This window comes from Scophthalmus maximus, chromosome 13 (assembly GCF_022379125.1).
Source record: "Scophthalmus maximus strain ysfricsl-2021 chromosome 13, ASM2237912v1, whole genome shotgun sequence".
Taxonomy (NCBI): domain Eukaryota; kingdom Metazoa; phylum Chordata; class Actinopteri; order Pleuronectiformes; family Scophthalmidae; genus Scophthalmus; species Scophthalmus maximus.
Window position 1 is genome coordinate 8,707,300 of NC_061527.1, and position 25,997 is coordinate 8,733,296.

Here is a 25,997-nt window from a genome sequence, read left to right on the forward strand (position 1 = left end):
TCCCACAGCACTGCACTTTATTAATTTCTCAGCAGAGAAACGTTCATTTCCCCATGTAGTGTGAAGCCTGCTTCAAGAGAGTAAAATCATTGATAACTTCCCTTTGTACGGCGTCACGTATTTTCTCTCTCACCACACTGAGATCAATATCAGCTATACCGACCACAGGCGGTAGGCTAACACCTGATAAATGTGATTTGTGGTTAAAATACTATCAAACAATACTACTGTGTGCATAAAGACAGTACAGACATTTATGTTCCACACGTGTGGACTTGAGATTGCAAAATGAGTCTGTGTAAGACTTACATGTATCAGCATGCATACTGTGTGGTTAAACTCAGGGGTGTAGGTTTGGTGTGGTTGTTTGTCAGTATGGGCGTGAGTGTTTGTGTGTGTGTTTGTGTGTGTGTGTGTGTCTGTGTGTATGTGTGTGTGTGTGTCTGTGTGTATGTGTATGTGTGTGTGAGTGTGTGTGTGTGTGTGTGTGTGTGTGCGTGTACAGTTGCACTATGACACTTGTTTCTTCAATGTACACACTCTTAATTAAATATGTATTTACACATATATCTTGCCTTAAACAAGACTCAAGACTTATGTATCAAAAAGTGTATATGTAACAGATTTTCACCATTAACCTTACAATAAATAAATGGATAATAACTGGTGGATACTTTCTTTGCATAGTCTGCTAATATGGGCAACACAACTCAAGAGTTTATAAAGTTGGAAGACAACTGATGAATCTGGATTTCCATTGAATTCATGGACGCCGCCACCAGAGCAGGAAACTGCGAAAGGATGTACAACGGAAGTAAACAGGAGTAGCAAGATGGCATGCGCATCAATTACCTGCGAGCATTTGTTCTTTCTTTTATTGCTGATTTTTTTTCTTTTTTTAACTTAAAAAAACGAGCATGGACACAATAGCAGACGTAGAAGACGTCATACCAAGTTTTCTTGGTATGTAAAACAACAACAACAACAACATGGCCACAATGTCATCATGGTTCACACTGAATTACCTGCATGTTGTTGAGCCTGTTCCCTGCTGGTGTTAAAGGGGTAATTAATAAATCGAGAAAATAATCGACAGATTAATCGATTAGTAATCGATTACTTGATGAATCGCCAACTATTTTGTTTATCGATTAATCGGTTTCTATGTATTTTTATGAAAAAAAATCTAAATTATCTGATTTCAGCTTCTTAAATGTGAATATGTTCTGGTTTCTTTGCTCCTCTGTGACAGTGAACTGATTATCTTTGGTGTGTGGACAAATCAAATCATCATCTTGAGGTTTTGGGAAAACACGATCGACAACCATTTTATGACATTTTCTGGATCAAACAACTAATCGATTAATCGAGAAAATAATCAACAGATTAATCGATTATGAAAATAATCGTTAAAAATGACATGAACCCATTTCTATAGACTTGCTTTTATGTGATGACGTCTTTTTATATCGTCTTTTTAAATCTTTTTTTATACAGATATGTGACCTGAAAACCGTATTATGCTGATTTTAATTGTCTATGATTTGTATGTTTTTTTGAAAGCACCATTATTATTAATAGATGGAAGAAAAAACTTCACTGAGTCCTGGCTGGATGCAAGTGTCAGATTGATGTTTGTTATCAGCATGTACCCAATATGTATCTACATGTGAAAATGTGAACAGTCTTTAGATCTCCTGGACTCTGTATGAACTGCCTGGAAAAAATAAGAAAAAAAAGAAAGAAATAAAATAATCGTTATTAGCAGCCCTACAGCACATCCATGATGGGAACCAGTACAGACCCAGGGGCCAACACTGAGGGTGAGAAATGAAGCCTATGCGGAAGTGCTATAAACTGCAGTTCACTAAATGCCCGCTTGAGGCTGGTTCCAGAAAGGAGCAAATCCCCATAGAGCCTCATGTTAAAATGCCCGACTTTACAGCAGAATTAAACATGTTTACAGCCTGGTACAAAAAACGGGTTTGGTCCCAATGGTTAGTTCCCCCCCCCCCCCCCCCCCCCCCCCCCCCCCTTGTGACAACTGTGGGGCCCAACCCAAAACCGGCCTGGAGAAAACATCGGATGACGTCACGGACGCTACGTGTTGATGTAACATGGCGCCTCCCGGTGGCCAGACGCTGTCAGTGCAGGGGGGCGGACAGGTGGCGGACAGCCAGGGGGAGGAGGAGGAGGAGGAGGAGGAGAGGTCGTCACCGTCTGGACCACAGTCCGGGAGAGAGACGGCTGCTGCTGCTGCTTCTGCTGCTGCTCTCCGTCCGCGGCCTGGGCGACAGGCTTGTTCCCGCACGGTCACTAACGCCATGAGCAGGGGGACAACGGCGCTGTTGACCTCGTCCCGCCGCTCCTGAAAACATGACCCATGCGAGCGGCTCTGTGCGAGAAGATGGCGGAGACGGACGGAGCGGACTGTGCCGCGAAACACTCGCAGAGCAGGTGAGAGGAAGCGGGGCGGAGGAGGATGTTGTGTGTGTGTGTGTGTGTGTGTGTGTGTGTGTGTGTGTGTGTGTGTGTGTGTGTGTGTGAGAGTGTGTTTTTGGTTCGTACTCGTCTCCCGGCGTTATATATCGTGGACGAAGTCTCCACTGCTCCGGGGACTGCAGCCCAGTCCGAGACCGCTGCAACGTGCCGGCGCCGCGGCTTGACTTTGAAGAATCGCCGAGGCGCTGCCTGGGGCCTCCGGGGCCTCCGGGGCCCCCGGGGCCTCCGGGGCTGATGGATCAGCTGTGGAGAAGAGGGACGTGTCCGGTTAGAGGAGTTGACACAACATTCCCGGTCTGTTGTGTCGGTACAGCTCAACTTCTGGTCCAATATTTATATTTCAGTTTTTGAGGCTTTTCTTCAGCTTCTTACCTCTCATGTTAAAAAGTCTTGTTTGCATTGGATTAAGGTAACGTCTGAGTAAGTTTCCTGTAGGTACAAGTGTGGATTTCTTGATGGAAATGTCATTATTGTTATAAGTAATTGTATTTCCTTTATTGAACAATACAAATATACTATCATGGATTAGACAGTAGTTTGTGTACTTTGTTGGCAGTGTTGATGCCCTGTAAAGTTCAATGAACCAGCTTGAGGATGCAACTAATGATTACTTATTGTTGATTGATCAATCAATCTATCATCCACAAAAGTGTTACTCTCAGTTTCTCAGATCCCAAGGTAATGTTTGCTTATTTTGTCCTAATCGAACTCAAAACCTATTCAGTTTACAATCAAAGCAGCAAGTATACTCAAATAAGAGAAGCTTACGTTTGTCTGGAAGTTTTTTTTCTTCTATTGATCAAGGGACTCGGTTTGTTTTCATCAATATTCAAAATAGTAGCCAATTGCTTGTTTTTTGTCAGTTGACTGATCGTTGCAGCTAAATCAACCAAGCACAACGAAGCAACGTACTACTGGATTCTTGGGACTGATCATACTGATATCAATTTTTGACAATCTAACAAATCAAATTGAGAAATATCAACAGATAGTGTTTTTTTATATGCGGGTGTTCCGTTACACAATGTTGTTGATTACCGCGTCACTTGAATATGCCACTCTTATCAGTAACTAACACCTGTAGTTTTTCCCACAAAGTAAAAAATATATCTGCTGCGAAAAGGGAGCACTGTGGCCAAGACGTGGGGCATGTTCTAGTTCAAAAACAAGAGCGTAGAGCGCAGACCTCCGCCAAGGTTAAGCAATCCTCCACCCATATGCTGAGAAATTTCTGGATCCAGATCCTCCTTATATTAAATTATCATGCAAATCCGCCCATAACTTTCTGAGTAAACATGCGAAAAGACAAACAGACAGATGATAGACATGTTACCATGTTGCCGTAAATATAAAGAGAATCAATTCCCTTTTTCAACAACAGTTTTTTTTGACGATGAAGCCATTATTTTCTATGGCAGAGAGAATTTCACAATCTCTCATTTTGAGCCTCTTCGCCATTATTTTCTCGCTCCTCAGGAAATTGTTTCCTTTGTGCCGCCAGCAACACATTACAAAAAACGTTCCAAACGTCCTTTTTGTGCAGTCAACCCTGAAACCCTTTTAGGACTAACTTACATTTAATGTTACAGGCTCACTGGACCAGCGCCCGCTCTATGTTGTCGGATGTTCTTTGATCCGTGTAAACACAGGCCTAAATGCTTTAGTGCTTCCGTCCTCCCATGTATTGATGTGTGCATCTGTAATCCGCCTGGTTGGAGAAATTTTTCACTTGTGGCCGTAATCCTCTTCTGTAGACCTGCATATAATGGCTCAGAGCAAACATTGAATGTAAAAGTTCATTGAAGAATTTAAGTACTGGTAATTGTTTTTATGTAAGATCCTTTGATTCGCTGCTTGTGACCAGGTCTTTCTTTCTCTCTTCCAGTATGGCTAACAAGAATAGCACCCTGCGCTGTACCTTCTCAGCCCCGAGCCACAGTGCCGTACTCCTTCAGGGCTTGGCGGCCTTGCGGGCTCAGGGCCAACTACTTGACGTCGTGCTGGCCATCAACGAGGAGCGTTTCCAGGTCCACAGAGCTGTGCTGGCTGCCTGTAGTGATTACTTCCGGTTAGTGAAATCATAAAACTTATCCCTTGCATATTTGCATTTTTAAAGTCAAAGCACTTAGCGGATGCTCTTACCTTTGTACTGAGTGCACTGTCAGAGCAAGCGGCAGTTCACAGATCGACTGTATTCAAAGCAATTTAGCTGTGGAACATAAGAGCGGAGGCTGTCAATACTCCACAGATTTTAGTTCCTGCTCATTATATGTTGTCGAAAGATCTATTCCAGACATGGAATCTGTGAATTTTAAAATTCTGATTTATTAAAACATAAATGAAACCCAAATGTTTGACATAAAAATGTACTTTTAATTTTGTTGTGCACCTTTTTTTCTTTGAACAGTAGTTTTCAGTTCATGTGCAATGGAAATAAAATAGGTAACTTGGTTGTGGAAATTACTGCCCTGCATTTAGAATTATCAAATTTTATGGAATTATAAAAAACGTCTTGTCTTGTTTTTGTGCTTCAGAGCAATGTTTACTGGCGGCATGAGGGAGTCAAATCAAGACACCATTGAGCTGCGGGGTTTGTCTGCCCGTGGGCTGAAACATATTATCGACTTTGCCTACAGTGCAGAAGTCACATTAGACCTGGACTGTATTCAGGATGTCCTCGGAGCAGCGGTGTTTCTTCAGATGGTCCCAGTCGTAGAGCTCTGCGAGGAGTTCCTCAAGTCGGCGATGAGCGTGGAGACCTGCCTTCACATCGGCCAGATGGCCACCACCTTCAGCCTGTCCTCCCTGAAGGAGTCGGTGGACACCTTCACATTTCGTCACTTCCTCCAGATTGCCGAGGAGGAGGACTTCCTGCACATTCCCATGGATCGCCTTGTCTTCTTCCTGCAGAGCAACAAACTGAAGAACTGTTGCGAGATCGATCTATTCCACGCCGCCATCAGGTGGCTCCGGTATGACAAGTGTCGCCGGGCTCAAGCCAGCAGTGTCCTCTGCCACGTCCGCTTCCCGCTAATGCGCTCCTCGGAGCTGGTGGACAGTGTTCAGACAGTGGACATCATGGTGGAGGACGTGCTGTGCCGGCAGTATCTCCTCGAGGCATTCAATTACCAGATCCTTCCCTTCCGACAACATGAGATGCGCTCCTCGCGTACGCTCACTCGTTCTGACGTCTTGTCACTCATCACCTTCGGCGGGACGCCTTACACCGACAACGACCGCACAGTGAGCACCAAGGTGTACTATCTCCCCGACATCACCTCCCGCCAGTTCAAAGAGCTGACAGAGATGGAGACCGGCTGCAGCCACGCTTGTGTTGCTGTACTTGATAACTTTGTGTATATTGTCGGTGGACAGCACTTACAGTACCGTAGTGGCGAGGGCGCGGTGGAAAGCTGCTTCCGCTACGACCCTCACCTCAGCCAGTGGCTGCGCATCCAGCCCATGCAGGAGGCTCGTATCCAGTTTCAGCTCAACGTGCTGCATGGACAGCTGTATGCCACCGGGGGGCGCAATCGATCCGGCAGTCTGTCATCTGTGGAGTGTTATTGCCCAAAGAAGAATGAGTGGACCTATGTGGAACCATTAAAGCGCAGGATTTGGGGTCACGCAGGAAGTCCCTGTGGAGAAAAGCTGTACGTTTCAGGGGGCTACGGCGTCTCGCTGGATGACAAGAAAACGCTTCACTGCTATGATCCAGCATCAGACCAGTGGGACTTTAGAGCTCCCATGAACGAACCCAGAGTGCTGCACGCCATGATCAGCATTGGGGATCGGGTTTACGCTCTGGGCGGTCGCATGGACCACGTGGACCGTTGTTTTGATGTGCTGGCAGCGGAGTATTACGTTCCAGAGCACGACCAGTGGACCACTGTCAGCCCCATGAGAGCCGGGCAGTCTGAGGCAGGCTGCTGCCTACTGGACAGGAAGATCTACGTCGTGGGTGGATACAACTGGCACCTGAACAACGTCACAAGCATCGTGCAGGTGTACAACACCGAGACGGATGAGTGGGAGAGGGATTTGCACTTCCCAGATTCTTTTGCTGGCATCGCCTGTACACAGATTATACTTCCACAAAACACCACACCACACTAAACTGCGACTGTGAAGATTTTTATTCCATGTGCTATTTCTGCCGATCTTGTGTTGTCACAAGGTGTGAAACTAATGTTAGCTGTGTGTGTGTGTGTGTGTGTGTGTGTGTGTGTGTGTGTGTGTGTGTGTGTGTGTGTGTGTGTGTGTGTGTGTGTGTGTGTGTGTGTGTGTGTGTGTGTGTGTGTGTGTGTGTGTGTGTGTGTGTGTGTGTGTGTGTGTGTGTGTGTGAACGAATGGATTTTTACGTTGGGACACTTTGGGAAGCTTTTGAAAGATAGATTTTGACAGTCTGTCAGTGTTCACCAACACATTTTTGCAAGTTGGCAACAGTGGAAAAGCCTTTAGCATGATGATGAGCACTTTTTCTGTTTGAATTCAATAACAAAGTGATTGGTTTATTATTACCAGTCAGATTTAAGTATCATAATATGATATATAAGTGGTATGTTTTAATAATATCTTAACAGTCTTTGATTATTGTACACTTGCCCTCGGGCACATTTACTGGAAATATGTATAGTCTCTCTTCCAAAATTCCAAAATAGTGACATTTATAACACTTTATACCACAGAAATATTGATTGATAATTATATCAACCAATCAACTGTAAAAGTTTCAGAAGGCACAAATACGACTTTTTGATTTTATCCTCGTTTTATCGGAGTATATGTGACTTGGAAATCTCATTTTTGATCAAAAGTCTTGAGTTAAAATTTGCTGTGCAAACACTCAACTTTTATAATGTCGGACATTTTGATTGTACAATTGTGATTTTTTTCAAATTTGAATTTATTGTTTTTATTATTCAAGCAAACAAGATAGCTTATAATCTTACTGTTTTTACTCATCTTTTCAAATGTACTAATCACCAAACCACATATTAACGCACAGAATCGATTGCAAAAGTATTGTGTAAGTATTTGTCTCAACTGAATTACTCTACATTATTTTGTTAATGTTTTTTGTTTTTGTTTGTTTGTCTTGAATAACTACTGCTACTCATGATTCCTGAGATAAACTACCCCCCATCCCCCGACACACTTATCACCTAATGTCACAAACTATAGTAGGCAGCTACATAAATCATTAATGTGTGTCCATTGGAATGTCAGTGTGTGCTGGTTTTGTGTTACATGTTGTAGGATAACTCTCTTTTAGCACCTGAGCTGTTTCCCAAACAAGCACAAATGTCTACTTTTCACGCTCAAACTATCCATTTGTCGCTGCTGATTCCGGCTTTTGTTTTTGTTTGCATTGTTGCACTTTTCAGAGCAGTATTTATACAGTATTTATACAACGGTTGATTTTGATGTGTATAAGGAAGAAGCAAGCTTAAAGTTCTTGTTTCCTTTTAATCGTGACTATCGGTATGATGGCGAGTGTCTCCTGTTTGCCTTAGTGTGTCTTGTTCTGTACCAATAAAAGCACATTATATTGTTCAAGTGCAATATAAAGAAAACTGCTGTAATCAAAGGGGAATGTAGACATCTGTGTAGCTTTATCTGCATTCTTTATTAAAGGAATATTGCTTTTTGGTGCTTTGTCTTTCTCTATTTTGATAAGCTGATGAACTTCCGCAACACTGCTCTGCCTTGCATTATTAAAGTTCCAATGTTTGTGTCTACACATTCCCACATACACCCAAACAGCGCCTTTATTTATATCTAAAAAATAAATATATATTTCTTTTCATTAGGGCTACAACTAACCATTATTTTTCCTTGATTTACAATTTATTTGAAATAAAGAAAAATTAAAAAACCTGCTACAATTCCCAAATGTACCAAATTTAACGTAACAACAGTTTACAGTTTTCAACTTTTAATCACTGTTACTTACCTACAAATGCAGTGGATCATTAAGTTGCAGTGACATTATGGTTCATAATACATTATTCAAACCCACAAACAGCATTAAAAAAATTACACCGTTAATTAAAGACATCTATTATTCTTCACGAAATTACTTTCGCCCATGGTCTCTACATACAATACACTCTGTCCAATGTGTCACCTGTGATGAAAATGAATTACCTGCTTGTACTATATCACCAGCACTGGAGTTTGATCAGTGGATCGACGTGAAATGTGTGGTTTTCCAAAAAGCAATATCATGTAAGGGCAAGAAGACTACAGTGACGTAGAAAATCATCTGTCAGGTATACGCCATCTTTTGGTCCTGATCTTGTTGAGGTGTCAAAATCTAATTTTCAAGGTGTTCACTTATATTTGTGGTAAAGCAACACTAGGTTTTTATCAAAATACATAAAAAAAAATTGTAAAGAAATTAACACCGAAATGGTACAAAGGACATAAATTATTATTACATCCTAGAGGTATAAGTCTTTAATTAACAAATATTTTGATCATCAAAACGTCTGACTATATATATATATATATATATATGTGTGTGTGTGTGTATAATATAGATGTGTTTATATATTGTTTGTTTATTACTATTCTTACTGGTCGGTCAAAAACCCAAAGATAAAAGAAAACGGGGGAAACTAGCACATATTCACGTATTTCTGCTTTTAAAATGAATTGAACAATGAATAATTAATACATTCTCAAAATTATTTTCATTCTACCAACCCACTATGGAACCAGCTGATCATTTGTGCTCCACGGCACCGGCCGGTGTCGGGATCATGTCGGGATGTGTCTGATGAACGGTGGTGGCCGCAGCTCCTCGGTGACCTGGCAACCACAACAGCTGTAGAAGCGAGAAAAGGGCAAACAAAAACACACACGAACAACAACAACAACAACAACAACAACAACAACAATAACCAGGGCAGAAAACCGCTGTCCGTCCGTGCGTGATGACGTCACCGCGAGGGTCTCTGGCGTAGACGAGCGTAACGTAACATTCCATTGAGAAGAAGAGAGGGGGAAAGATGGCGTCCTCGAACAATCCTCGCAAATTCAGCGAAAAGATCGCTCTGCATAACCAGAAGCAGGCGGAGGAGACCGCGGCGTTCGAAGAGGTGATGAAGGACCTGAACATCACCAGAGCTGCTCGGGTAAGACCACCGCCGCCGCCCCCCCCCCCCACACACACACACACACATACACACACCCCTTTCTCCCCGCGGATGTGTACGTTTTGTTGCATCGCTTCTTTTCATTTATTTATTTTCTTCCTGCCGCCAACGAACTGCTGCGGAGATTGAAAGAAAAAAAAAAACCTCAAACAACGGAGCAGTCGGGATGCTACAGTGGCTAAAGTCCATGTTGACGTTAGCATCGATGTGCTCGTTTATTCTACAGCGGGCGCTGTGTGTTCATTCCGAACAACGTGTGTCTGACATGTCATGAGCAAGCACACGTCGGCTGACACGTCCAACCACTGCAGCACGAACATGCTAGCAGAGCCAAAGCCAAGCTGCCGGAAGAGCCGAGCAGCGGCGGCACGTTAGCATCTCTGACGGGGACCAGATGCTGCAACCGGTGATTCACCGCCTCCCCGGCTCGGCGAGTGTCCTCCGTTAGCTCCCCGCTAACCGTTAGCTTGTTTGTCAACAGCTAGCTAGCAGCCGGACTTACGATGACATTTTCTTTTGCCGTTTTAGCCCCCGACAGTTACGTTTTGTTCGTGTAGATTATAGGCCAGTGTGACTTTGACAACTTTCTGTCAACTGTGGTTAAATGGAGCTGCAACAGTTAACCGATTGGCAATCGACTGCTAAATTGATCGCCTACTATTTTGCTACTCGATTAATCGGTTCGCGTGGTTTTTATGGAGAGAAAACGAAGTCAAAAATCTCTGAGTCCATCTTCTTAAATATGAATGTGTTCTGTAAACTGAATATCATTTATCATACATTTTTCACTATTTTATGAACCAAACAACTAATCGATTAGGCGAGAAAATGATCGAAAGATTAATCGATTATGATAATAATCGTTAGTTGCAGCCCTAGTGGTAAACATCAGGGTTGCAGTGTTATTCCATTTTTTTTATGAGTGTATAAAATGTTAGAAAATTGCGAATAGCCTGTTATATTTCTTTCCACAGTCCGACACGATGTCTTCAAATATCTGGTTTTGTCCCAACAACAGTCCAAAACACAAAGATATTCCGTTTACTGTGATGTGTGACAAATTAAAAACATTGTCTTTTGCCACAGAAAAAAAGGGACTGATACAATTATTGGGTTATCAAAATGGCTACCAATGAATTCCTGTCTAATGTTCAAGCTGGATTATAGATCAACCTGATGATTATCATCCCGAGCAATTTAGTGAATTTAGAGCTGAAACCATTAGTTGTTCAGACAATTATTCCACTCATAGGGAGTAATTATTATCATTTTTTTTTTTACCATTAAATGATAATTGAAACAATTTACATGCTATTAAGCCAAACTTTTTTTTGCATTGGTTCCATCTTAAGTGAATAACCGGGACTACAAGCAATTGTTTCAGCTTAATTTACCACAAAAGATGGATCATGTTGTTACCAGGAAATGTTTGGGCCAATTGTCGTCGGCCCTGTTGCTGGAAATGATGCCCGCTAACCACGCACTGCTTCTGTGTCAAGCTGAGCTGTACTGTCATTTGCTGCATGGAGAAGAATTCAATTAACTTCTCAGATTTGTGGTGTCTGCCAGATTTTCTTTGTGTCGTCATCCGAACATCAATCCATTGCATCCGTTCAGATCAACCCCACCGCAGTTCATCCTTGGCACAGGAGGCCTTCCATCACAGTGTTTTTTGTAACAGCATACATGACTTTTGTGAGTGATCTTTGTATTCAGACGTGCGGCCGATGTAATGGCCAGATGTGTGTTACATGGAAAGTCTGATTGTAATTACACTCAGTCAGCTGTCATTCACATCAGCTGATTGACATCTGCCTCTTGATTGCTCATGAAATAGCCTGTCTCATCATTGCAATTGTCATCATGTCACATGTCACCTAACGGATTCATTAATCGTTCATCTCACCACTGTGGACTGACAGGCGTCATTCATTTTTTGGCATCACTTCTTTTGTGAATCAGATCGGTCATTCACTCATGCTTTCATGCAATTTTACTTTGCACAGTTGCAGTTACAGAAGACCCAGTATTTGCAACTAGGGCAGAATCGTGGACAGTACTATGGAGGCTCACTGCCCAATGTCAATCAGATTGGAAATGGCAACATTGACCTGCCTTTTCAGGTGAGCCCTTAGCCTCTCGGCTGGTAAATCAAAGGTTTGTTCTTGACCAGTGTACCTTTCTTAGCTGTTGGCGATAATGTTGGACACACTAAGGTTGCAGTTAAGTGTAGTATTGGTGACAGATTGGCTAAAAACAGTTAATCCTTTATAAAGCAATTTAAGAAAGTCTGCAGGATCAGTTTAGGAAAGTAAAAGTGTTCAAGGTCCGACCAGGTTTTGTCTTGGTTCAGGAACGAAAAGATATATAGGTATATACCAGTTCTACCCTGAGGAGTAATTTGGTTCCTAAATTTTTAAAGTATATCATTGCTTGTCATGGCTTTCCATCTTTAAATACATTTGCCAACTCGAGCACCAGTATGGGGGGCCCATGGCTTGACTCATTTTGAAATGAACACATTTGCACCATTTAATCCTAAGACATTATCTTAAGACGTAGTTTTGTTGTGTAGCTAAGTGGGTTTTCCCAGCCTCATTCACCTGGTGTGTTCACTCTAGAACTCGGTGCTGGATACCAGCCGGACAACCAGGCACCATGGGCTGGTGGAGCGGGTTTACCGCGACCGGAACCGCATCACATCTCCTCACCGCCGGCCGCTGTCAGTCGACAAACATGGACGCCAAATATCCTTTGTTTGAAAAGGCACTGGTAATGAGGATGTTGTGTTGTTTTTTGTAATTGCTTTCTGCATCCAGAGGCGGCTTCATCACAGTGGGATTTACACCCTCATCTTGTTGTGGCCTGTCTTTGGTAATAGACACTTGGGGACACTGAGCCGTGCAAATTAAGTTGTTTTATTTATCCATTCCTGGAAGACTTGACGTTATCCGAGTTTGTTTCAAATGTGAACAGTTAGTGTCTGATCTACTTGTCCTGATACACTGTTGCTATCACTAGTCAGAACCCACAATGTTCACAGACACAAATACAATGACATTTTATTTCAGCCGTATGATATTATAGTTGGAATGACAGATATACTTGAAGCGAAACTACGAAATGGGAATGATCTGCCCACATCTTTAAGCTGTGGCTTTTTGTTTCTGGTTGTCCGATAGATGAGACTTGATTAGCGTGGCTCAGCTAACAGAAGCAAGTAAGGAGTGTAATTGACGAGTAACACTGGAATTATTAAGTTCACAGGCTTCTAATGGTTTCTGAGGAATGTTAAAAAACAAGGAATGAAGCCGTGGATACTTGCCTGATTCATTTAGAGTGATTTCTCTTCTATATATTTAGGCCTAACACATGACAAAACCTCCAGATGTGGTTAAGAGTGTGATATTGAATGATACAATACTGAGACAGTGTGTCGTTTCTCTCCCGTTGACAGGATTATTATTAGAAATATGTTCCGCCATTAGCTAACAAGAACCAGACTGAAGCCTTTTTCAAAGTAATTGGATCCCTTAAACACGTACTGTGTATCTATCACTTCTATTAGGTTGAATCAGCCAACAGGCACGAAAGTACGACCGAGCTCCGATTCATTTTTCATCCCGTCTGCTTCATTAGCCTTAACTAAATTCACATTGACAGCTGTCCTTACAGCTCAGTTTACCTCTCCCCGCCGCCAGACACTAGCTGGAGAAGGTAAGCAACTTGTCATTTTGCTCAAATTGACAGCAAGTTCACAAAACTGCACACAGCTAAACTTCACTCTGTGCATCGGTCTTGATCTGAAACTTCCAAACTCGACCTAAACAAAGAAGGGCCACACATTTGCCGCATGATGGTAACAAGTGATTATTGACGTGTACGTTGCCGTAGAATTGGCTTGGAGTTTTTGCTGACGTCTCGTCTTTCTACCGCATGCAGGACAAATTCGGACTCTGCCTTACACCAGAGCGCCATGAATCCGAAGCCCCAGGAGGTGTTTGCAGGGGGATCACAGGAGCTGCAGCCTAAACGAGGTAACGCAAGATCCAGTGACTAAGACACAGAACTGCTATTACTTATTAATCTGTGAACCCGGTGACACAAAAGGGTTGATGTCACACAGAAAAGAATAATCTCCACTCCGAGTGAAATATTTATAGAGTAAATGGATACTGATCGCTGGCAAAGAACTGCCTCAGCATGCAGCCTAGTGTACAGTACGCAGCTGGCTGTAGAGTAAAGTAACATCTGAATGAAGCTGACTCATGATGATCTAGAAAGGAGGATCAATACTTCTCTGATTATCCATGGATTATGTCTTTTTATGTGTGATGCTCTGCTATAATGAAGCCAAGATTGCATGGCATCCACTCAAACTGTCTGATGGTCACCTTGCTATTTTCAGAGACTCAGGAATCGAGTGCACAGCACTTTATTCTGCACGGCTGTGCGGGATATCGATGACTCATTTCTTGCACCAATTTTTAATTGTTATGTATTTTGTCCTAGCAAGCAACTGTGTCTTGCTGTTTCACTAATTAGTACTGCTGCTAACAGTGCCTGGGATGGAGGACTCAGAATCGGATGCAGATAAGGATGCGCAGGATCAAATGTGGAATGATAAGGTACTGGTGGGAGAGGGAAGGGCTGCAAGGTTCACACTTTATGAGACAAGATTTGTTGTTTCAAGATTCAATTTTCTCCCCAGGATGACGTATCAAACCCCAACACGTGCGATGTCCCGGGAATCAAGTGAGTGGCACAAGTTAATTGTGCTCTTCTTCTTTACAGTGAAACAGTACCGGAGTATTGCAGCAGTCACACAGCCATAAATAAGTCATGCTGTGAGTGCACTGATACAAGACGGCTGGTCTGAGTACACTGGAAACATGCCGCAATGACTCTTGAACATGTTGCCTCAAGTTCAACAGGAAATGGCCATGATGGTGATATATCACCACTGATCCCAGTGAAATGCAGGGCCTGACCTGTGTGTTGCATCAATGTTTTCTAGATGGGAAATTATAATTTAGGGAGCTGCAATTATTGCTCTTAATATAATTTTGAGTCAACTGTTGTTATATTTCAGCATTGCTAAAATTGAAGGTAAAATAAATAATCTCTGCAATCTCAGAAATGTCATTCCCAAATCAATGAATACACAGACTGTAGTTTTTCTGGCGCTGTTATAGTTTCTTCACATCGGTAATGTCTGTCACACGGGCCTAACTTTTCGATTCTGCTCAAACTTCATGGATCTTTTAAGCTGTTTTCAAACATGAACTCTGACATTTTCTGGAAATTTTAGTGGGGGACTGACAGGATAAGTTCACGGAAATGTCCAGAGCAACATTTTTGGATATTTACCTTCTCACATCTGGAAAATTTAAGGAAGGTTTCAGCGTATTTCTTAAAAATGCTCTAGTTTTCCTTGCTGTGGCAAGTCACCATAGATTCATTTTCTGCTAACCTTGATAGAGTTCTATTTGTCTGACTCTAGTTATCCTTTTTCTTTTCTTTTTTATAAAAATTAAAAGGCTTTTTGATCTTGAAAGAAAGCATCAGTTTCTTTATATTTTTTAATAACGGCATCATTGTTTGGTGAAAATGTAGTCCTTGCATTTTTGTTATTGTAAAACAATAGACATTTCTTGTGATTGATGAATCTTGTGGTTTTTTATTTTTTAGTATATTCCCATCACCAGACCAGGAATTAAATCCGTCCGTGCTCCCAGCTGCACACAACACTGGCGGTTCGCTGCCTGATCTGACCAACATGCAGTTCCCTCCTCCGCTGTCCACCCCGCTGGACCCCGAGGACACTGTGGCCTTCCCCTCCCTCAGCTCGTCCAACAGCACGGGCAGCCTGACCACCAACCTCACCCACCTGGGCATCAGCGTTGCCAGCCACGGTAACTAACCACCGATAATGTCGGGAGGTTGAGGAAAAAATACTGACATTCACTTTGAACTTAACAAGACTTTTTCAACACTTTTTTCAGTTTTTTTTTTAATTTTATGTAAGTCAAAGTGGATATAATGCAAATTGTATTTGCTTGAAGCAGCTACAAAAGTGAAAAAGTAGAAGATATCCATACTAAGAGTCTGTAACTATTCACTGGCTTTGTTTTTTTAAGTCTTTTTATTTTATAGAGATTTGTGAATAAATCAAGCTCAATGCTATGCCAGTAATATTCTCAAAATGCCAAAAAAGTAAACAGGATGCTCTTCTTCGCTCATATCTGCCACCTGTAGTGAAAGCACATGCTGTGTTGGCATGATTGCCGAGTCTGGATCAGCAATTGGCTGCCTCTTCAGTTTGGTATCAATTAGTTACAGTCTCTCATAATATAAAACTCAATGTGTTTGAGAGGCAGACTGCATTTTCACACAGTCTTAGCAATTTACATTGTGACTGCAAGTTTTCACCAATTCTTATTTTGTATTTTGACTCTAGCTGCAACAATTACTTGACTAATCAATTAATTAAGCTGCTGTTTTTAAAGAATTAAATAATTTTCGTGTATTTAAACTTTTTCTTTGTCATAGTTGACATTAAATTACATCTTTGGACCGCTGGTATAATATATGACTATTCATGTGAAGATGTCACATTGAGATCGAAGAGATGTGATGACATTCTTCACCATTTTCTGATATTTTATAGCCCAAAAGACAAATTGATTGTGAAAATGAAGAACAGATTAATCATGATGATCATAACGAAAATAATCACAATGCAGCCTTAAATCTGACCATAATCCAGTTTCCTCTTTGGGCACACAGACAAAGAAAGTGTCATATTTTCATGTTGCTTTTGTATTTTTTCAGAAATGTTTAATCAATATCAAACAGTTAGTGTTTTCAACAAGACTAGCATTCAAGGACAGAACAGAGTTTAATATTTATTTCTGAACTAATGCGTTAATGATACCATATGCAGCTGGTATGGCACAGTTGGTTACACCACTGGCTTTGTTACAGAAGGTCAGGGTTCAATTCTCAATCCAGTGTGGGCCCTTAGGCAAGGCCCTTAATGCCCCCTGCCTACCTCTGATATCAGTCAAACATTGATGGGCGTAATGTAATGTAACAAAGCAAAATTCATATTTTCACTTGTCTTATTATTATTGATAATTGTTGCTTTTTGTTTTGTGTTTTTCATACAAATGAGTTCGTCGTTTCGAGTTGAGTTGCGTTCAGAGACGGTAATCATTTATACATGATGTATTTATTTTCCTTCGCAGGTATTCCCACCTCCTCTCAGCCCACCATGACTGTAACGGCACAGCGCCGGCAACCTCCTGTGGTGCCGCTCACCCTCACCTCTGACCTCCACCTCCAACAGTCGCCACAACAGTTCTCACCCACCCTGTCTTCACCTGTCAACATCACACAGGTGAGGATCTGCAGGGCTGCCTGGCTTGGGTGGCGTTTTTACGACAAAAAAAGTGTACAACACACGTTGTTGGACAATGTTAAACAAGAGTCCGTATGTGTCTTTTCTCAGGCCGAATCGTTGACGCTGGAGCAGCAGCTTTCCCAGTACCCGCTGTTCAGCCAGTTGACGGCTCAGGCCCAGGCCCAGCTGCTCAGTGACCTGCAGAAGCAGCAGCAAGCCCTGTCGCAGGGCATCCAGCTCATCAGTTTCCCAACTCCAGCCTCCACTGGAACAGCCAGCAGCCCCTCCCCAGACAGCCAGAGCCAGACGACCGCCAGCATCAGCATCAGCTCGGTAAGACGTCAGCAAGTGGAAGCAGCAGAGATGGCGGTTAGCCTGATGAAATGACTGGCACCCTTTTGCTTATTCTTAAGCTTCTATTCATTTTGTCACTCTATTGCTCAACCCAGAATCCAATATCTTCACATCTTTTGATGCTACTGGTCAATTCTTAGATAACTCACCGTCTCAGGAGAAACACATCAGTTTATTCTATTAGCTGTGTGATTTTCAGGCAGATGCGTATTTGTCCTAAACCTGATACATTTTTCTCACCATTGGGGACTTAATATCGTTTTCTCAGCTTTTGTGTGGGTTGAGGCATTTTTCTAGATGTAGTAGATTGAATTTGTGTTTACTGTTAAAGCCAAAAAATATTGGCTAATATAAAGCTCATAAGAAACACAATCACACCTTTGACCACTCACTTTATCATTTAACGAGAGTGGGATCCACAGATGTGACTATGCTACAGTGTCATTTTCCACAGCGAGTCACACGTATACACACACACTATACAAACCGAGCAGATCCTTGTCGGATGCCCTCTCACAGCCTGTCCTTTGAGATTTGTGTGTGACAGGACATGAAGCGTAGTGCTAGCTAACCCTCTTCCCTCCAACAGTATCGCAATCAGACTGGCTCACCAGCCACTCAGTCTCCAACCTCCCCAGTCTCCAATCAAGGCTTCTCCCCCGGCGGCTCGCCTCAAGTAAGGGCCCACCCACCGAGCTAGCTGCTGTTTGGGGAAGGGCTTTGCACCTGGGGGGGGAAGCTATCTGTAGATGAGTTAGGCTGCTTTTCGTTCTCTGTATCAGCAGTTAACCACTCATGTTGGTGTCAGCCGCTGCATAACTCACCTTCACATCAGCACTGTCACTGTTCACTGTGTGCATGACAACGTGGCCGTGGTTTGTTGATGGAGGCCCCCGACCATCTGTCACTGTGCATATGTTCATGTTACCAAACTCGAAAGGTTCTAGTGATGAGCTGCATTTTTAGAACAGTGGTTCTGAGATCTGTTGGGAAGAGACAGTTATACATTCAACCTTTCGAAAAGGTTTCCCTTCATCATCGAAGCTTTTACTCTTGTATAAGGGAAACATAGAATGCAGTACAATATAAAACGCACACCATCAGTCACATATTCGCACTTTCAGTGGTAAAATCGGCTCCTAATTTGATCTTGGTGCTCATAACGTTAGAGTGCAACTGTCATAAGTGTTAAGTCAATATACTTCTTACATTCTTAGTTAGAAGGTCAAAGTTAGTGCCTGCACACTAACTATGTGTGAGGGTGTGTTCCTGCATACGCTCGCTCACGGATATGCACACTGGTGTTGACTTGGTGCTGTTATTTAAATTCGTCTTTCTGGGATTTTTTTCCCTGTAATGTTAAAATTATTAGGTGTGTTGTTAACACTGAAAATTATTAAAGTACATCACTTCCTTTAAAAAAAAACTTTCATTCACCTCTTCTTGACTCTCGGCCATTACAGCTCTAGTCCAGAAAACCATTTGCTTTGGTCAATGATCAGTCCGACAGTTGTGCTACTCTGTTGGGCTTTATTTTTTTTCGCTTGTGTTTTCAGTTCTTCCATCGCTGCAAGTTCTGCTTGTGGGCCTAGATGACCTACCCCGGGGATAATTTTGCTTTTGGTGTGTGTGAGTGTGTTTTAGTCGTAGCTGCTTTCTTCCCAGTTCTAAATTCCCTGGCGTACTTCTTTCCTCCAGCACATCCCTGTGGTGGGCAGCATATTTGGCGACTCCTTCTATGATCAGCAGTTGGCATCGAGGCAGACCAATGCACTTTCTCACCAGGTGACACAGAACACCCAGACAATAAGCCGATTGAATGTTTCCCTCCGATGGTTCCTGACTTTGCAGCTCGGTGGACTTCTCTTTGTTTCTAGCTGGAGCAGTTCAACATGATCGAGAACCCCATCAGCTCCACCAGCCTTTACAACCAGTGCTCCACCCTCAACTACACGCAGGCGGCCATGATGGGCCTCACTGGGAGCAGCCTACAGGACTCTCAGCAGCTCGGCTACAGTAGCCACGGCAACATCCCCAACATCATCCTTACAGGTAGCCACAGCAGTCAGGCCATTATTTCCACTTTGACCTCATTCCAACCTGTGTAAAAATCTTAAAGTCCCCATCCACTCAAAAAAGTGTTTTTCTTCTGTTTCTGTCCCCTAAAATGTCTGACATTGTCTATAGGGACTTGTATCAGAGCAAATGTTGTTTTTACATTCCTCTCCTGGAGGAGGAGATTTATGTCCCTTCTCTGAAATTTGAAATTCAAACGAATCCTGGCAAGCCAGATTGTAGGCAAGGAAAACCGGAAACTTCCAGTGCGCGCAGAGGCCGCGCATCCATGAGAGGACGACAGGTGTGTCAGCAGACAGTTAGCTTTAGCATTAGCAGTTCGTGAAATTTGAATGGCTGGATCTCACAGAGGTTGCCGCTAGCCATCTTGTTGTGCACATTCTTTCACCCGTAAACCTGGCGCGAGCAGCTGTGGTGGTCAGTGGCGTGTTGCCTGTGTTTATTTGCATATCATGAATATTCATAGTCTCAGGATTCCAAAATGAGGGCGAGTGGATGGTTCCAGCCCCATTTCAGAGGGTTTTTTTAAAACCTTTTTTGGGTGAACAATATTAAACAAAGTATTAGGCATAGCAGATTATTTTTATATACTTTATATACTTATATAAATGTGACAGGAGGGGTTCTTTAACATATAACTTGTCAAACCTCCCTCATCTTTCTACAATGTCTCAGTCACAGGTGAGTCTCCTCCGAGTCTCTCCAAAGAGCTGACCAACTCTCTGGCCGGTGTCGGCGACGTCAGCTTCGACGCAGACTCTCAGTTTCCTCTGGACGAGCTGAAGATCGACCCGCTCACCCTGGACGGCCTGCACATGCTCAACGACCCCGACATGGTGCTCGCCGACCCCGCCACCGAGGACACGTTCAGGATGGACAGGCTGTGACATTAGAGGATGGCTGTGGCCAAAAAGGAAACAAAAGAAAAGAAAATCACTCCTAACTTGTGAACGGAGAGAATCAAAGGGCAGGAAGAAACCTCTCCCTCGTTGCATGGCTGTCCGGCTGTCCGACCTCGCCCCTTATCTCCGTGAAGTCCTTTTGAAACGACGCGCCAACAAAAGACAGCAGGGAACAAGACGTCCAGTGGCTTGCTGGGGAACGGCCTCGCTGTCCATTTGAATGAGCTCGGTCACTCAGCGCTTTCGCTAGCCTGCTGTGTTTACAGTGTACCATTACATGCCACTTATATTCCAAAAAACGCACATTTGACAATTTTTTTTTCTCCCCCCTTGTCATATCCAGTTTATGTTTTGTTTTTGTTTATATTTGCTCGTAGCAGGAAGCTGCTCGGACATTGGGCAAAACTGTTTCCCGTTATAACGACAAAAACAGAAGAAGAAACATCCCACATCCGGTTTGCTTGTACCTGGCGATCAGGTAAATTGGTTTTGCCATCATGCTGTAACGGCTTTCTATTTCACACTCAAAGCTTTATTTTTTGACAACCAAAAGTTATTTTCATCATGTAGTATATGTTTTGATGCTTTGTGTATTTATATGTTCTATTTATTTATTTGGTTAAAGATTTTTTATATTCTATTTCATAATTTAAATTTGATGCCAAAATGCTCTCTGTAAGCATAGTGTACTATTGCACTGATGTGATTTATGTCTATTTATTTATTACTAACATATTTATATATGTGTTTGTTTAAGCTACTTGGTTTAATGAAGGAGTGCAAAACCTCCCCATAGTTGCTCTTTGGTGTTCGATGTGCCATTCTCAGATGTAGGGACATGGTAGACGATGCCGTTGCTGCAAACAAACGGTCAAATTCCAAAAAATGGGTTCGTTTTCACACCACTTAAGAAAATACTTTTTTTTTTCTGAGAAAACAATCAGGTATTTCTATTCAACTAGAAAGCAAGAAAAAACGCGTCCAAATTGATTTTCTGCCAGTGAAAAGCCAACGCGCACTCAGACCGACGCCGTCTGTCTGTGAACAAGAGAACACTAAAATGTCAAATCTTTTTAAGTCGCCACTGTGAAATCACCTGATTTTGCCTTACATGAGTGTTCCACTGTTCTACTTAAGTGTCTGACGTGACAACGTATTTTCGTAACTTATTGTAAAAAAAAAAAAAATCTTGTATTTGAGAAGGAACTTTAACTTTTGATCGGTGATACTTGTGGTTATGTTGTGTAAGGTTTTGACAAATCATTGTACTGTATTTTGTAGCGGTACAGTTTATAGCCAAATTGTCAATGTTTTTTAAAGTGAGGGAAAAACAAAACTTTGAAAAAAAGGAAACTAAAAAACGTCACAGGATGGGTTTAAAGTATTTGAGAAGCGGTGCAATTATGGGAAGGCTTTTCGCTCCTTGACGGGGAAGCTCTAACAAAAACGCTGCTGACCTTCGCCACAGGGGTCATCGATAGCAAAAGTACTAATACAGCGCATTAGAGATTTTACTGGTGGATTGTGGGATATTTAACAGTATCAATCAAAGCCCTCAAATGGTCGGACCTGTAAGATGCAATCTTGCAGTTTCAGAGTTTTATGAATATAAGGATATTTTTATTATATTTAGTAAACATAATGGAGTACATAAAGGCTAAAGAGAGGTTCATTTTAAGAAAGAATATGAGCATATTTATATATTTAAAGTACTTTATGCAATTGTCTGCCAGCGACAAGATCGGCCTCATTCTATTCAGGGTTGTAAACAACTCAAAACGGTCACAACGACAACAGAGGATGTGGTAGAGACTTAAATTGTTGCTTCAAGTGTTCACACACACAAGTTCCATCTGAAACGGTTTATACTCTCATCACCTCTTAACTACATCCATGACACACAAGTCTCTTCTGCCAAAAATGTGTCCAAAACCAATTGTTTCAAATTGAATCGTTCACGCCAGATTTCAGTGTGCGTCGGCCTTTTGTCAGAGTTTCCCTGAGAAGTCGTGTGTGTGTGTGTGGGCCTGTGGGATCATGTTTGGTATATTGTAATGTTTTGTGTACAGACGTGCTGAACATTTACTCACCTGAAGCGCTGTTGGGAAGCGTTCCCAACCTCTCTCTCCTCCTCCTCCTCCTCCTCCTCCACCCTCTTCCCAGAAAAGGAATCACGTTTGGTTTTCACTACACACCTCTAAAGTTGTACAACTAAGTTTGAGTCAGGGTGTTTCCTTGTCTGCTGTACTCCTCCCATCAAAGGTTTTGTTTGCCTTCAACAGATCTGTGATTCCTATGCAAATGAGACACACAAAAAAGAAGAAAAAAAATCTGCGTCATTATGTTTTATGGTTTAACACTCTCCAGGAGCTGAGCTGGATTCATACTTCTGAAATGGTTTGGTGATGGAGACACAGAGGCTTTGGTCCATCTCAAGAATGTACCTTACACATTAGAGCTGCAGCTTGTTTTCTCTCTGACGCGGTGCCACGGCGGTAGGAATTGTTGATATCGAGGACAACAAGGTGAAACCTTGGAAGAAAGATTCAGTAATGTTTGGAAATACCTTTTTATTGTGATCCAGAGAAGCCGTTTCCAACTGTTAACTCTCTCCGTCGTCGTCGTCGTGCACTATAAGGAAAACCTGGAAGACGGAGCAGTATTTTGTGATATCTCTGTTTTATCTAAATTGTTACTTGTTTGCTCACCGAAGGATTTCAAGGGCTCTGTAGACTTTGAAATGATGACTTTCACCAAACGATGACTTCACGGCTCAGTTCTCGTGTCTTCTCTTCTTCGGCCGCTGGGACAAATGTGTGTTTTGAGATGAAGCTGCAGCTCCTTTGTTTATCTGAAGTTAATTATTAAAAAAAAAGACGCAGACTCGATTAGTCGGAGGAGACGACGCGTAATGAATCGCAGGATGAGAAGTTTTACAGTGGTGCTATGACAATCAAATCTCTGTACCGGAGAACTATAAATCCAGCTTTACTCACCTGGCCAGCGAATCACTCACCTGGCCTTTTCTGTCTCATCACTGGTTGATAAGCCCCTACGTGTTTCACTATCCCCCTCCACCTGAACACATTCTGCATCTTTACCTCTTCTACAGGTTCCTCTGTGTGACTGTTCAGCATCAATGCAAAAAAAATAAATAAAAAAAAAATAGCTGTTTGAGAAAAGAAGAATCCTTTCTCTCTGATCGTAAAGAGACGAAGGCCAAACTTGAAACTACGCTTAATATTTCCGATCGATTAAAAAAAACATGTTACTGTAGCTGCTGAAAATATCACTTTAACAGAAGCAGATTATCTTTTGTCTGAAGTCCCCCCCCCACCCCCCCCCTCAAAGGTTTTTATTCCCAAAACAGAAAAATGTGACTGTTGCATCGTCAACCATGCCGGTGCTCTGAGCTTCTCCCGTCATCCCTGTTCTCTCATCCTGCCGATATAACAGTCGCTCACGCCGACCTTGTACATAAACGCTGCAGCCGAAACTAAATGCATGACTATACCGACGGTCAAGGCCTCTGAGCCAAGAGCGGCCTCTGCTGCTCCGCAGGTTGGATTTGTGCAACGTGGCGACGCCGTCACAAAGTCTGAAGGGATGCATGTGTGGGGCTTTTCCTCTCCTCCAACTCTGTATCATGGTACTTTCACGAATGATGAAAAGAATGTATTCTCCGTGGCAGTGTCCTCGTTGCAGCCTGTTGCCGAACGACTCGACCTCTCAGAGTTCTTCGTCCCTGGCGACTTCTCTCTCTCTCTCTCTCTCTCTCTCTCTCTCTCTCTCTGTCTCTCTCTCTGTCCAGTCTTCACTTGCTTGTTCAACTCTCTCTCTCCCCACTGTAGCATCTCACTGTACTAAAGGAGCTCGCTGTCGATCCCGGCTCCTCCTCCTCCTCCTCCTCCTCCTCCTCCTCCTCACTACCTTTTGACTTTCTTGGGAAAAAATGGAAGCAGATGGCAGAGGCACGGGCACTGGTCGTTCGCATAAACGTTGACTTGAATATTCTGACGCTTCTTGCATCACGCTGTCAACTGCATGACATGATAGACCCATTGAGCTGATTCCTCATCCCGTGTACAGGCCTCGGATCTCGCCGTGCCGAGTGTGTCCTATGACATCAGATTAATTTGTTTTATGTTGTTGCCTATCATGTCAGGTTGTGGACTGGGTAAAGTGTAATTCTGTGTTTTTGTTTTCTTCCCTTTCTATTTCTGTGCAATGGTTTGTCCACTAGTTGCTTGGCACTTTATTTGTGGCTTCCTGGCTCCTGAGCAGGGACTGTTCTGCCCGATGTGAATGCTGACTCTTTCACTATACAGATGTAAATTCATCCGGAGATATTTTTCATGTCAAAGAAGAAAAGATGAATTCTCTATTTTCCTTTGTAAACTATATTTTGGCTTGTCTTGTTTATTTGTTATTGGGTTGTTGTTGTTTTTTTGGTTTTGTTTTTTTTGTTTTTTTTATCTGTGAAGATTTTAGGAGATGCAACTTTAGAAAGGGCTTACTCCAGTGCAGCTCTCGTGTTGGGATAGGAACGGCGCTACGAATGTATTTCTCTGTTGGTCATTTCCCCCCCCTCAAATTAAAACAGCGGTGAGTCTTGAGCGAGTCGCGCATTAGATCGACCTCAGTTCAGGAGTTTGTCTCAGCCTCAATAAGACTCGAGTGAAGCAGTTTGCGTCTCGACTTCGTCCACACATACTGCGACTGACCACACCAACACACTCTCACTTCTTGAAGTCTGCCCGACTGAAATGCAGGTTGTGTGTTTTGGACATAAGGAATATGTGAGTCCATCAAAAGTAAAAAAAACAAATCCGGCTCAGTTCTTCTCCAGGACACTTTGCTCTACCAGATGTTTGCAGCTGCTTGGTCGATAGAGCATGGTGAGCTGCACGATGTCTTAAAGTCTCCAAAGTAAGAATTGAAGAATTATGAGACGAGGGTGCTCATTTGAAGATGCCATTTGTTTGTCACACAGTGGAAAGCAGAGGTGAGAGTTGGATTCAGGCAGCTAACACAATTTGGATCAAAGTTAGTGAGTCTGAGTCTATACAGGGAAATATGGAAAAAGAACTTTTCAGGCCAGTGAACAAAAACCGAAGATTCCATTTTTTTTTCAAACGAGAGAGAAAGATCACGTCAAAGAACATTCTCTCAACGGTTGACTTTTGACTCATCTGCTCGATTTAGTTTAAGACTCTTCTTCTCTTCTTGGCACGGCACATTTTTTAATGTTGTGCTAAAAAGCAGAAAGTGGAATCTGGTCCCGAAACCGAAAAAGCAGATGAGCGAAGCTCAAACAGGCGTCATGGGTTTAAAGGCGAATCCTCGAAAGGAAGGAGTTGCTGCTTGTTCCCAGAGATTTCCTTTTTTCTTTTTTCTCGGTCTGACTAATATGTCCCTTTAATGACTTGGGTTTTTTCTAAACGACTACACTTCATAGAAACATGTAAAAGGCTCTGGAAAAAACACGGTTTGAGTTCCACTTAAAGCTTAATAGTGAGAATAGCATTATATCACTGTTGTCCTGTAAGTCGTAGTAAAAGATCTGTAGTTATTTATTTGTTGCCATGTGATTCT

At 42.5% G+C, this 25,997-nt stretch overlaps 2 protein-coding genes across 5 annotated transcripts; both read left to right on the forward strand.

The window, feature by feature from the left end:
* The first annotated feature begins 2,164 nt into the window (after window positions 1-2,164).
* Window positions 2,165-8,154, forward strand: klhl26 (kelch-like family member 26). Its single transcript, XM_035647533.2, has 3 exons — window positions 2,165-2,457; window positions 4,388-4,570; window positions 5,037-8,154. The coding sequence occupies exons 1-3, from the start codon at window positions 2,384-2,386 to the stop codon at window positions 6,616-6,618; spliced, it is 1,839 nt and encodes a 612-aa protein (XP_035503426.1). The 5' UTR covers window positions 2,165-2,383; the 3' UTR covers window positions 6,619-8,154.
* A 1,288-nt stretch (window positions 8,155-9,442) lies between these two features.
* Window positions 9,443-24,805, forward strand: crtc1b (CREB regulated transcription coactivator 1b). 4 transcript variants are annotated; one of them, XM_035647535.2, is made up of 14 exons: window positions 9,444-9,644; window positions 11,672-11,788; window positions 12,287-12,412; window positions 13,321-13,382; window positions 13,608-13,702; window positions 14,211-14,293; window positions 14,377-14,420; window positions 15,357-15,580; window positions 16,916-17,067; window positions 17,179-17,403; window positions 18,014-18,100; window positions 19,123-19,209; window positions 19,302-19,476; window positions 20,176-24,805. In XM_035647535.2, the coding sequence occupies exons 1-14, from the start codon at window positions 9,519-9,521 to the stop codon at window positions 20,385-20,387; spliced, it is 1,815 nt and encodes a 604-aa protein (XP_035503428.1). In that variant the 5' UTR covers window positions 9,444-9,518; the 3' UTR covers window positions 20,388-24,805. The 4 variants fall into 4 exon arrangements, with proteins under 4 accessions (XP_047192792.1, XP_035503428.1, XP_035503430.1 ...); XM_035647537.2 differs by having other exon boundaries at window positions 9,445-9,644; window positions 14,226-14,293; XM_035647534.2 differs by lacking the exon at window positions 9,444-9,644 and adding an exon at window positions 10,537-11,360.
* Window positions 24,806-25,997: the final 1,192 nt, after the last annotated feature.